Source organism: Trachinotus anak, unplaced genomic scaffold (genome assembly GCF_046630095.1).
Source record: "Trachinotus anak isolate AG129_WGS33_773 ecotype Australia unplaced genomic scaffold, CSIRO_AGI_Tana_v1 ptg000025l, whole genome shotgun sequence".
Taxonomy (NCBI): Eukaryota; Metazoa; Chordata; class Actinopteri; order Carangiformes; family Carangidae; genus Trachinotus; species Trachinotus anak.
Window position 1 is genome coordinate 127,756 of NW_027273876.1, and position 12,942 is coordinate 140,697.

At 43.8% G+C, this 12,942-nt stretch overlaps 1 protein-coding gene and 1 long non-coding RNA gene across 4 annotated transcripts; one reads left to right on the forward strand and one right to left on the reverse strand.

Annotated features, from left to right (window-relative positions):
• Window positions 1–7: 7 nt before the first annotated feature.
• Window positions 8–2,586, reverse strand: LOC139609037 (uncharacterized). The gene is made up of 3 exons (XR_011685140.1): window positions 2,505–2,586; window positions 2,137–2,255; window positions 8–1,967 (listed from the first exon to the last, which is right to left on the reverse strand). It is a non-coding gene; the product is annotated as an uncharacterized lncRNA (long non-coding RNA).
• On the forward strand, window positions 1,696–12,886 carry dpysl4 (dihydropyrimidinase like 4). 3 transcript variants are annotated; one of them, XM_071463251.1, is made up of 15 exons: window positions 1,696–1,983; window positions 3,784–3,872; window positions 4,030–4,214; window positions 4,300–4,464; window positions 5,485–5,546; window positions 5,627–5,707; window positions 5,961–6,029; window positions 6,195–6,315; window positions 7,530–7,686; window positions 7,796–7,937; window positions 8,298–8,382; window positions 8,715–8,800; window positions 8,898–9,077; window positions 9,180–9,345; window positions 9,554–12,886. In XM_071463251.1, exons 1-15 carry the CDS (start codon window positions 1,696–1,698, stop codon window positions 9,643–9,645), a joined length of 1,968 nt encoding a protein of 655 aa, XP_071319352.1. In that variant the 3' UTR covers window positions 9,646–12,886. The 3 variants fall into 3 exon arrangements, with proteins under 3 accessions (XP_071319352.1, XP_071319354.1, XP_071319355.1); XM_071463253.1 differs by lacking the exon at window positions 1,696–1,983 and adding an exon at window positions 2,918–3,107 and having other exon boundaries at window positions 3,766–3,872; XM_071463254.1 differs by lacking the exon at window positions 1,696–1,983 and adding an exon at window positions 2,930–3,107.
• The last annotated feature ends 56 nt before the right edge of the window (window positions 12,887–12,942 follow it).

A 12,942-nucleotide genomic window follows, 5' to 3' on the forward strand; every position in this document is an offset into this window, starting at 1 on the left:
ACAAAACTGTGTTTGTGTTTTGTTGTTGAAAATTAGAACATTTTTCATTAACAGTCCATCACATGAGAGATTCTGACTGTAGGCGCCCCAGTTTTCATTTTCATCATCAATTACGTCATTGTCTTCCTCAGGTAAAAGACAGAAATCATCAGTGAGCTCATCAGTGACTTTCACTGCAATTGTGATGCATGATGGCATATATTGCTTGGTTCATGACCATTGGTTGTGAACTACTTTTTATGATGCATTGTGGAATACTCTGAGTCCTCTATATCGGATATAATAATTCTCATTATACATTCAGACAGCATTACAGAATGGCGAACTCACTTTATAGTGGACTATAGAGGGAGTAGTGAGCTACTTCAGACACAGGTGTACAGGTGTAATGACTTAGATTAAGACCCTTTAACAGAACCAGACTTAGGGTGGCGGGGTCAACCAGTTGGGCTGAGAGGAGGGGGGGCAGGAACAGCTGTATGTTGACTGTTAATTAGAGCTGGTTCACATCTTTGTTCATGAGTCCACCACACACGCCATGGAGCATGGAGTCCTGTTGCCATGGAGACCACAGAGGGAACCTACACCACTCTACTGGAACACGAAAAACATGAAACAGGGATCTGCAGAGCAGGAATGGTCCAGACCCCCTCCTGAATATGGAAGAGGTCTGAGGGGAGCTGGTCTCAGGTTCACTGAGAAGGTTTAATGATTGTGTTCAATAAAGACACACAAACTGTTTGTGTTATTACCTTAAACACATTGTGTTTGTCTCTTAGATCAAGATTGTAGTTTAAACATGAGATCCTGAGTCTGAAAACCTCATGTTACCATAGAAACAGACACTTTGTTCTGGTTCACTGAGGGTGTGTGTGTGTGTGTGTGTGTGTGTGTGTGTGTGGGGGGGGGGGGGGGTGGGGGGGGGGGGGTGTAGCTGGAGTGAATCTGGCAGATAAATCCAGTTCAGACTGCAGCAACTTTCAACTTTGAGAACATCAACAGTAATGAGCACTGACCTGTGTGTGTGTGTGTGTGTGTGTGTGTGTGTGTGTGTGTGTGTGTGTGTGTGTGTTACAATGTGTGTCACAGTGTGTGTCTGTGTGTGTTACAGTGTGTGTATGTTGCAGGCCTCCTGCTGTGCGTGGCTTTGTGTTCACTGAGGCTGAAACAGTCGGGTCACTCACTGTGATGTCTCGATGATGATGATGATGATGTCTGACTTCACTGTGAACAACAGGAGCATCAATACAAAACCAATAACATCTAAAATGGATGGATACACTACACAGACAGTGTGTGTTTCAATTGAGTGTGTGTGGACAGTCATTGTCTGAGGTTTTTATTCCACAGTTCAGGTCTCTGTGGATCCAGAACAGAGTCTGAACCAGATCCACAACCACGGGGTGTGAGGTGTGAGTGATGTACCTAACCCTAGGGCAACCTGGTCCAGATGAGAGAAGACTTCATGAGTGAATGATCCAGACTCTTAGACCAAAGTCAGTCTCTTATTTTTTCTGGTCTTGCTCCCTCTGATTGTTTCCTCTCAGTTTGAGGTCACTGTCCTCCCTCCTCCATGACCTCCTTTTCCTCTCTCCCTCCTCCTTCCTCTCATCTCCTCATTTATAGCCTAAGGTACTCAGCCATCCTCCTCCTCATCATCTCCTCTTCTCCTCATTGTCTCAGATCAGATCAGTCATGATGTCTGAGAGGAGGTGCTCTCAGGAGGATGACTGCTCCTCTCTTCTGTCCCGGCTCGGTTCAGACTCTCCTCGTCCTCGGATGAAATATGGAGGGATGTTCTGCAGCGTCGAAGGAGCGTTCGAGAACAAAACGCTCAACTTTGAATCGTTCAGTCCACAGACAGAGCGACGCCGGGCTGCTCGGACCCGCACTGACAGCCACGACGGTGGAAATGCAGCAAAAGGAGGACCGATAGTGGTGTTTCCCTCTGGACATGCCCAGGAAAACTACGGCAAGAGAGAGGTAAAAATGACTCATGTATTATAATCAATTCAGTTTGATTGATCTACTGTGCATTCAGAAAGTATTCAGACCCTGTCACTGAAGATAAAATCATTTCAGTTCAGTGTTCAGGGGGGGGGGGGGGTACTAGTTCAGGTGACTGACACCACCTACCTCTGAGCTGATGGTTCATCCAGCTGTTTCAGTGTAAATACAGGTTCCTGGAAACCAAGCTGGGAGGCTCAACACCTACTGGACTCACTGGATCTTCCTCACTCAGTAAAAGACTTGACCTGCATTAACAAATAGAATTATAGTCTATGTTCTGCTTTCATCTGATGTTTCTCTATTGTTGTATTACATCAAACTGGATCAAAAACAACCTCAGAGTGAGGACTGAGTGTCACAACACTGAACATTATTTGTTTCTCTCAGTAACATTAGAATCTATGTGTACTGACAAAATATGTTTAACACATAAACACGGTACAAATATCAGATATGTATTTAGAATTAAACAATGAAACGCATGTATCTTACACATACACCCCCATCTCCTCAGTCCATCTCCTCTGCAGCAGGTGGAAGACAACGGCAAACAATCAGTGCCTAGCACATAAAACACGTCCGGGGAACTTTCAAAATAAAAGCGGGTGTAGGTCAAACACAAAATTGATTAAATGTAACATTAAACTGCAGCTACAGAAAAAAAGATTAATTTCACACTTTAACTTGTCATCAGCTGATTTTCACAGAAATGTCCCTGACAGAAATATTTCAACCCAACTCTTTATTTAAGAGAAGACAGCCTTATATGGTCGTTTTACAGGTGTGGATTATGCAAACGATCAGATCTCACGAACATACTCCTCCTCCTGAACAGTCTTCATCAGTCCGAACAGAGTCTTCATCAGTCTGAACAGGGTCTGAGTTTTAGGAACAGAATAAACCTTGCATGAGGTTTGGTGTCTTCGTCCGTTTTATTTTGAAGCTCCACACCGGACGTGGAGTGTGTGTGTATTGTCGGCAAAGTGACATCAGAGTTGACGGAAACAACAATAGCAGACTGTGTGTGCATGTGTGTGTGCGCGCACTGATCGATCAGGATGTCCTTCCAGAACAAGAAGAGCAGCGGGAGACCCGCGGTAGGTCCAACCCGAACCGAACCGGGCCGAGCTGTGCAGAGCTATGCAGAGCAGGGATAACCGGAATAACCGGTGCGCCATGATGCTGCAGCTCCGCCTGTCAGTCACAGGGCCTCTAGGACCAGACCGAGGCTGACCGGAGATCAGACTGAGCCCAACGGGTCTACGGCAGCTGGCTCGGTCCCGGCCCGGTCCTATCGGTTCAAAAGCTTCAAAAAGAAAACCTGATTTAAATATTGAAAACACGGTGCTTTCAGTTAAAGTGGGACATTTCAGCTTTGTCTGGGTTCACCTTTTGATTGACGGAAAAAATCTGTTGAGGACTGAGAACCTCAGCTCAGCTGGACTGAAGGTTTCAGTTAAACAGAAGTGGTTCACATGAGTCTTTTAGTAACGTGTTATTTTAATTCAGTGATGCTGTCAATGACAGAGCCGAAGTGTCCCTGTTACAGTGTACTTTGGTTTATCAGAGTCCGAGTCTCTAAACCCTCATCAGTCCTGCAGCAGGACTTTAATGATGTGGTCTGGTTTGTAGATGATGTCAGAGAAATGCTCTACATCTGTTAGAGAAATAAGTTGATGTGTGATCAATACTGCAGTTTGTTATCAGCTGTTTTATGTGTTTAATGTTCATGTGTTGACCTCTTGTTTTACCCAGAATCCTTTGTGTATACAGGGCGACCGTCTGATCATCAAAGGAGGAAAGATTGTCAACGACGACCAGTCGTTCTACGCTGATGTCTATGTTGAGGATGGGACCATCAAGTAATTATCATCATATTAATTATAACGACCTGTTGTCTGCTCAGAGTCTGACATCATTCTGACACCTGCTGTGACTGAACCTTGACCTCTGACCTCCAGGTGTGTCATGCTTGGAAACCTGTTATTGTCTCTGTCATCACACTTGTGTCCTGATCAGACAGATTGGTGAGAACCTGATCGTCCCGTCCGGTGTGAGGACCGTGGATGCGTACGGTCAGCTGGTCATTCCCGGAGGCATCGACGCCAACACCAACCTGTATTCTCCGCAGAAAGGCCTGAACCCGACTGACGACTTCTACCAGGGAACCCGAGCCGCCCTGTCTGGAGGAACCACCATGATCAGTCAGTTATTACTGATAACGTATCAATACTGATCAATCAGGCTTCAGTCAAACAACATTAGTAACACTGATGTTCGTTTTTACAGTGGACCACGTGCTGGTAGAGCCGGGGACTAGTTTACTGTCAGCGTTTGATCAGTGGAGGGAGACAGCGGAGCAGAGGGCGTGCTGTGACTTCTCTCTTCACCTGGACGTCACTCGCTGGCATGAAGGACTGTACGAGGAGCTGGAGACACTTGTCAAAGACAAAGGTCAGAACATGGTTCAGTGACGAGGACACGAACAAGTTCAACCAGCCTCTAGCTCCCTTTTCATTAGAAAATAAACATCCTGGTGTGACCCCTGTGATCTCCTGCTATCCCTATGACCTACTGTGACCTCCTGTGACCTCCTGTGAACCCTGTGACCTCTTGTGAACTCCTGTGACCTCTTGTAAACCCTGTGACCCCTGTGACCTCCTGTGATCACTATGACCTACTGTGACCTCCTGTTAACCCTGTGACCTTGTGTGAACCCTGGGGCCTCCTGTGACCTCCTGACCCTGCTAATATATATCAAACTGACTTTAAAATAAACAAGATGAGAACAAAGAGTCTGAACCAGAGGACAAACACAGAGACCACCTGATCCAGACTGGAACAGACCGAGTCCAACTGATCCAGACTGGAACAGACATGGGACTAAGATCAGGACTATATCTTTGAATATGAGACTGATGGGACCAAGTTGGACTGTTTCTGTTCCAGTCTGTCAGCTGATCTGCTCCAGTCCTGGTCACATGGTCCTGAAAGTCTGCAGAAAAATCCTATAGTGTGTGATATGTAGAGTTCCCTCAGCTCCACGTCCCTTAGGAATCTACAGTCGTACCCATGTCGTTCTGCTCCTTCCTGGTTGTCAGAGACTAAAACATCTGAAACAGTCTTCATGCTGGTTTGCCCAGTCTCTGGGGGATTCAGGTCAAGATTTGTACCAAGATCTGTACCTAGAGGATGATCTTGGTCTGCTCAGACTCATTCAAATCACATTTATAATTAGCCCAATAACTGTAATGAGTGATGTCGCCTCAACTTTAAATGTCTGCTGCAGATTAATTTAGTTCAACTTCTCCACTTTCATTCATTATGTTTCACAGAAACTTAAATGTTTTTGTATCAAAACACTTGCCTGTTTGAACTATACAGATAAACTGCAGTACAGTAGTGTGTACTGCTGAGTATTAACTGCAGTAGTCTATGTACTGCTGAGTAATACCTGCAGTATTTGTGTTTCAGGTGTGAACTCCTTCCTCTTCTTCATGGCCTACAAAGATAAATATCAGAGCTCCGACTCTCAGGTGAACCACACATCAGTTTGTTATTAATGTTTGTTGTCGTTTCTCTTCCTGTAACTGAATTCTTGGTTCCATGGTTTCAGCTCTATGAGGCTTTTGGGGTCCTGCGGGATCTTGGAGCCATCGCCCAGGTCCACGCAGAAAATGGTGATATCATCGATGAGGTAATACATCCTGACCAATGGGACGGCCACTCTCACTTTTTTCATCAAATCAGAGAAAAGGTCAACTGGTGTATTTTAAACTGGTTTAATGTGGTTTGAACTGGTTTAATCTGATGTGAACTGGTTTAAACGATAGTAAACTTGTGTGAACTGGTGTGAACCAGTTTAAATTGTGTGAACTCGTATAAACTGGTGTGAACTGGTGCAAACTGGTTTAAACTGGAGTAATTGGGTGTAAACTAATGCGTTTCAGGAACAAAAGAAGCTTCTCTCTCTTGGCATCTCCGGACCAGAAGGACACGTTTTATCTCACCCTGAGGAGGTAAGCACACCTGAGCCACACCTGTAACACACCTGGAAAAAAAACTAAAAAAAGTGTAAAAATATAAACATCCACCAGCTGGTGTGAAAGGTGAGTTACTGATGGTGTGTGTGTTGTGATGTTGTGTATTACTGATGATGTGTGTACTCTGACATTGTGTTTCAGGTGGAGACAGAAGCGGTGTATCGGGCCATCACCATTGCCAAACAGGCCAACTGTCCACTGTACGTTCCCAAGGTGATGAGCAAATCTGCTGCTGATGTCATCGCCAAATCCAGGAAGAAAGGTAACATCATCATCATTATTATCATCATCTGTTCTTCATCACACCTTTTAAGCATGATTAGGTTCAGATTTAATTTAGTTTTAAGCTGTTTTAATTTTCTACCTTTTTAAAAATGTGAACCTCCCATGTGGTCTGCCAGTTCTCAGGTAAATGTCCCTTAGCTCCTCGAGTCCAGAGCTTTCAGCATCTCAGGACGAATCTCATCCCTCACCTGGTGACACCTACAGAATCTTTTAACTTCCTCAGAGACCAATGACAGAGAAAAGCCTCCCCCTGACTCTTCCAGCTCTGCCACCTCTGTGGTGGACTAATCAGTCCAGGTCAGGAGTTACCCTGCTTCAGGACTCACCTGAACCAACCAGCCTGAAAGAAATTCCTTCTTCAGCTCACCTGCTGATGTTAACCAGTGGGTTCTTTGGTTTCTGCCAGGACAGGCACCATTGACCTCAGTCTACAACTCAGGGCACTACCCTCCACAGTGGAGGTTCTGACATGGACCACTCTGACTCAGTATCCTCAGCCTCCCCTGGGATGCAAGAAAAAATTCCCTGGAAGTGAAAGTTAGAGACCTGGGTCCTCAAGCAGATGTTCCCACTTTATTGTAACAACTTTGGGTTTACCACGTCTGTCCAGCAGTTGTTCAGTTCATGAACACAGACACAACACCCAGCGCTTTACTCTCAGGGACCCTCAGTCTAATAAAGGCAACAACACAGCAGCACCTGACTGGAGCTTCTAGAAAAGAAGAGGGCCCAGCCCCTACGCAGGAGTTTGATTCCACACCTGGTGCTCTGAGTAAAAGATTAACTCAACTATACCTAGTTGGTACCCTTCTACCTCCTGAACCAACCCTGGTTCCCTCCCCACCAGAGGGGTGATATTCTGCTTCCCTAGAACCAGTTTATGATGCAATAGGTCAACACACCTGTGTCCCCATCTTTGCCTGCTGGCTGGCTGAGCACACACTCCAATGGTTTTAGATGTTGTGTCCAACTGCTCCCATGGACCAAAATGTGGCCAATGGACTCTAAATGGTAAGGATGTGAGGGGTTGTCCTTTGAGGTCTGTGACTTGGCCCCTCACCTGGGACCAATTTGCCTTGGAGGGACCTCCAACAACACAGCTCCTAGTTTCATGGGGTGTACACAAGTTCCTCTAAGTGAAGTTAGACGGATACTCAGACAAGTGTTGTAGCTTCCTGTTTGTGTCCTCAGGTATGGTGGTGTATGGAGAACCAATCACAGCCAGCTTGGCCACTGATGGCTCTCACTATTGGTCCAAAGACTGGGCCATTGCTGCTGCCTTCATCATGAGCCCACCCCTCAACCCTGATCCTTCAACTCCACAGTACCTGACCTCTCTGTTAGCATGGTTGGTATGACTTCACCTTTGTCACCATGGTTAGGCATAATGTAGCCCAACCTTCCACATCCAGGTGTACCATGTGCACCTGACAGGTACTTGTTGTGTGTTTTTCCAGCGGAGACCTCCAGGTGACATCTAGTGCTCATGCCAGCTTCTCCACGGCTCAGAAAGCCATCGGTAAAGATGACTTCACTTTGATCCCAGAGGGAACCAACGGGATCGAGGAGAGGATGTCGGTGGTCTGGGACAGAGTTGTGGCAAGATAACTTAACCTTTGACCTTGAACCCTGAGTTGACCCACACACATACTGTGTCTCTTTGTGTACAAATGCGGAACACATTTACACATTTTGCAATGGTCTCGCTGTGTAGAAGGGGAGGCACGGTAGTTAGTGCTGTCACCTCACAACACTTCATGGTTTCCTCCTACAGTCCAAAGACATGCACATTAGGTGAATTGGTAACTCTAAATTGCCCGTAGGTGTGAATGTGAGCATGAATGGTTGTTTGTCTCTGGCCCTGTGACTATGTGGTATGAACAGTTTGGATAAGGTATAGATAATGGATGGATCTCCTTGAAGACATTCATGGTGTTCTGTCATTCTGTCTCTCTACAGTCTACAGGAAAGATGGATGAGAATGAGTTTGTTGCAGTAACAAGCACCAACGCTGCTAAACTCTTCAACATTTACCCACGAAAAGGTATCACATCTGTCAGATGAGTTCGAGTGTAGAGAAGATCAGGACACTGCTGCTGCTTGGATCCTTTGTTTTACTGCCACTAAAGTATAGAAGATGTCAGGTTTACAGTTGAGACCTGTGATGTCAATCCATTGTACTCAGGATGTGAACTGAAACCATAAAAAGATGAAGTCATACTAGTCCAGAAATATTTAAATATCCACGTCAGGAAATTTACTGCCATGTTTTAGCAAAACGCCTGAAGCAGTGATGTTAGTGGTTGTTAGAGCAATATTACGGTATTTAGGGATCTGTAATATTCACCACAGACTGATGTTTCTCTGTGTGTTCAGGACGCATCGCTGTAGGATCTGATGCTGACATTGTTATCTGGAACCCAAAGGAGACACGAACTGTTTCTGCAAAGACTCACAACCTGGTAACAACATGTGCACACTAATCAGTATCATTGATTATCTAAAATAGACATCATAAACTGATCCTACTCCCCCTCACCATGTCGCCTGTGTGTGCAGACGGTGGAGGTGAACATCCTGGAGGGTCTGGAGTTTCGAGGTGTGGCGTCAGTGGTGATCAGTGGAGGTCGAGTCGTTGTGGAGGATGGAAAACTCAATATGACTGAAGGTTTGGGGCGCTTTGTTCCCAGGAAGGCTTTCCCCGATGCTGTCTACAAAAGGATCAGAGCCCGCAGCAAGGTCACCAACCAGCTGGATGACTTATTACCAACCAACTGGTTAAGCAGTTGACCAGCTGGTCAGGTGATTATTCAGTTTTTTAGATATTTGTCTTTATCTTAGATGGCAGAGGCCCGTGGTGTCCCCAGAGGAAATTATGATGGTCCGGTTCATGATGTCATCAGCATGACTAAATCGGTCCCGCCTACTCCGACCAGCAGAGGGCCCCCGTGTCCAAAAACCCAGACCGGCCCCCGAAACCTCCACCAGTCAGGATTCACCTTAGCAGGTAGGTAGTATCACCAGTTTCTTAATGAAATATCTGGTCAACTAAAACCAATGGACTCTGAGATGCATTCTGGGTAAACAGTTTGTAGGTTAAAGTATATACAGTTTATAAATACTGCTGTTGAGTACTACATTAAATAATATGATGATGAAGAAGATAGGTTGCTTACAGATCATTATTCATACCATCACTACCCTTTCTCTTCCAGGAGCTCAGATTGACGACCACATCCCTCGTCGCTCTGCTCAGAGGATTGTGGCGCCTCCTGGTGGGCGATCCAACATCACATCTTTATCTTAAAACAGGAAGAATCACACTGACACTTTGAGTGTCACTACAAGACAATACCAAACCCTACTGCAACCCTACATCCTACAAATCTACAATTAGCACTAGACCCTATAAGAGTAATATTTTAACTAATACAGAACCCTAGCATATCTTTACAAATCTACAACTGTAATACTTTAATTAGTAATTCATTCTCCAACCGAAATACTTCAACTAATACTAAACCAAATAATAGCCTCAATGATAATATGAAATCCTTAAACATTACAAACCCTCACCTAAAGTTCCTCAAGTACTGAAGTTGGATGTTACTTAAGTACTTAAAATAAAACTAGTAAAAAAACTTGAACTACTAAAATCCCACACCTACTTCACACCTACATTAGTACTGAATGATACAACAATGGTACAACAACCCAACAACTACTACTGAACTAGGACATAGCCTTACAACAACCAAAACTTAGTACTAAACCATGCAACAATAATACAACAGCTACTATTGAACCTTAAGAAGACCTTACAGCTAGTACTAAACCATACATCCACTAAAAAGTACACCTACTGTACGTCAGCTCTAATAGTACTCATTTCAGCAATGGTAATACAGCCCAAGAAGTACTGGGCCCTACAACTAGTTCTTAACCCTACAAAAACCAAACATCTAGTACTAAACCCTGCAGCAATACTACTTCAACTCTATAAATACTACTAAACCCTATAAACCCACAACAACTAGTAATAAACCTTGTAAGTAGTACTAAATCCTTTAACCAGACTGTTAAAACAGTGGCAGTACAGCCCTACAACCAAGACTAAGCCCTCCCACCGGTATTAGAACTTAAAACGACCTAACAGCTAGTACTAAACCCAACAACTACCACTAAAATGTACACCTACTGTAGCAGTACTCAGTGTTTCATCAATGGTAGTACAACCCAACAACAAATACTAGACCCCACAACTAGGTCTTAAATCTCTAATCCTACTTGTGTACTCAGCAACATCTCATCTGTCCTGAGACTCATCACTCCATCGTTTTATGTCTGCTGATAAAGGCAACCACTGCAGTAATAGTAGTAGTACAAGTATAGCCCCTGAACATACATCCTGTTTCCTTCAGCACAGACATGTTCACCTCAAAGTAGTTCCTCTTCTCCTTCTGTTCTTACCATAAACGTATTCTGCTCATTGTATATTAAATACATATTGTCCTGAATCCAATGTAGTAATTACTCTAAGGTCAGTGTTGATGTTTCCTGTCTCCATCTTATTTAAACTCTTAAAGTAGAATGATCCCAGTCTTGTATCTGTTAGTATCAATCTGAACCATTGTCAGTCCAACTCTGCTTCACTATGAGACCATGATCTGTTTATCAGTCTGTAGTGGTACTGTGTTCAGTCCTGTGAGTGTTTCTATTAGTCAGATTTAGTCTTGACTGACTGAGCTGGATTGCAGGTTTAGTGTCCTGTCAAGATGAACGCAGTGTATTTTTCTTTTTAATTAAAAGATCCAGTCAGTTTTAGTTATTGATGAACTTATTGATCTGGTCGACCTTAGTCTCAGAATCAGAGCTGAACTCCCAGACTACCACATTTGACTGTCAAATTCACAACATCATCCGACTATAAATGGTGCTAATCAATCCTGTGGTAGCCTGTGAGTAGCAATCCCTTCAAAACCACACCCCCCTACAGGACGTAGACTAACTGACTCTGCCCCAAAGAAGCTCCAACCCCCCCATTCATTCATTTGATTTTTTTCCTTGTGAAAAAACAACCATGGAGAAATTGCTGCCAGTTTACACCAGAGCAAACAAACTACAGGTTTCAAAACACCTGATGTCCCACAGGTTCTGGTCTTTATAACTGGCCTTTAGTTCAAAACAAAGTGACTGCCCCCAAACCCCCAAGGGATTTTTACAGTGTGTTTGATTTGTTGAACACTTCATTTGATACCATGATCATTTTGTATTTTTTTTTACAGTTTTTGTATCCTGCAGTGTTAGCGTCAGTGATTGTTGTACCCTCACACAGTTCAGACACCATACAGCCCACAGCTGCCATGTTGTTGATAAGTTGTAGCGAAGGTAACAACATATTGGCTGTGTCTGAAATCACTCACTACTCCCTCTATAGTCCACTATATAGTGAGTTTGCCATTTTGTAGTGATGTCCGAATGTATAGTGAGGATTCTTATACCCTATATAGTGACTCATAGTATCCCACAATGCATCATAAAAAGTAATGTACAACCGATGGTCACTAACCAAGCAATATTTACTATCATCTTGTGGTGAAAGGCTGAAAATACAGAGAAAATGATGCATGTAGAGTCTGAAAGTTTTTCAGTTTTACTGATGAGCTCAGTGTATTGTCCTCTACAGAGAACTGGATAGTGATGAGGGAATGAGTGAGTGAATTTGGACACAACTATTGTTATGACCAGTTACTGTTACTATGGTAACACCATGTTGTTATGACCAGATATTGTACTTTAAAGGAAGAGTTTAACATGTAACTCCAGTTTTCTGTCAGACTGAGACCACTCTCATGTCTGTACAGTAAATGTGAAGCTAGCATTATCTTAGCTTAGCATAAAGACTGCAAACAGCTGGATTACAGATGAGGCTCCAACATGGCAGCAGTGTTCCTGCAGACTGAGCTGTTTCTGTAGCAGTAGGGTTGGGTATCGAACTTCGATACTTTCATGGACCGACCAAATTGGTTTGATTCTGTCGAGGATTGAAGAATGCCTCATATTGGATATCAGATGTTAATACCTAAGGAGTGAATGAGCAAATGTCATCAGTGAGGCAATCAGCTGGTGATTGGCTGTTCATTTACACAGACACATTTGAGTGTGTAAAGAGACCAAGATTAAGTAAAACTATGATTGTAATGTTATTTTCTTTTTGTTAAATTATCCAAAAAAAAGTAATGTTAAGAATCGGTATCAAAGTCAAGGCGTCGGTATCAGGACTGATATCTAAATGTTTGATAGATACCCAGCTCTATGTAGCAATCAGGTGTTTTTCTGTCCTTACAGATGCACTGGAGCCAACATGGAGGACAGGAACTCTTTGTATACACCGTGATCATGTGCAGACATGTGCAGGTGTGTATATGAGGACGGGTCTCCATGGTGACGATGCATCTGTTGTTGTTGTTGTTGTTCCTGTAGTGAATGTAGAAGTACTTCCAGTTGTAATGAGAGTAGCATGAATAAACTGTGAATGGAAAACACAACAGAGTGAGATGTCCTTAGTCCTGAACCAGACTAAACCAGAATAAACCAGAATAGT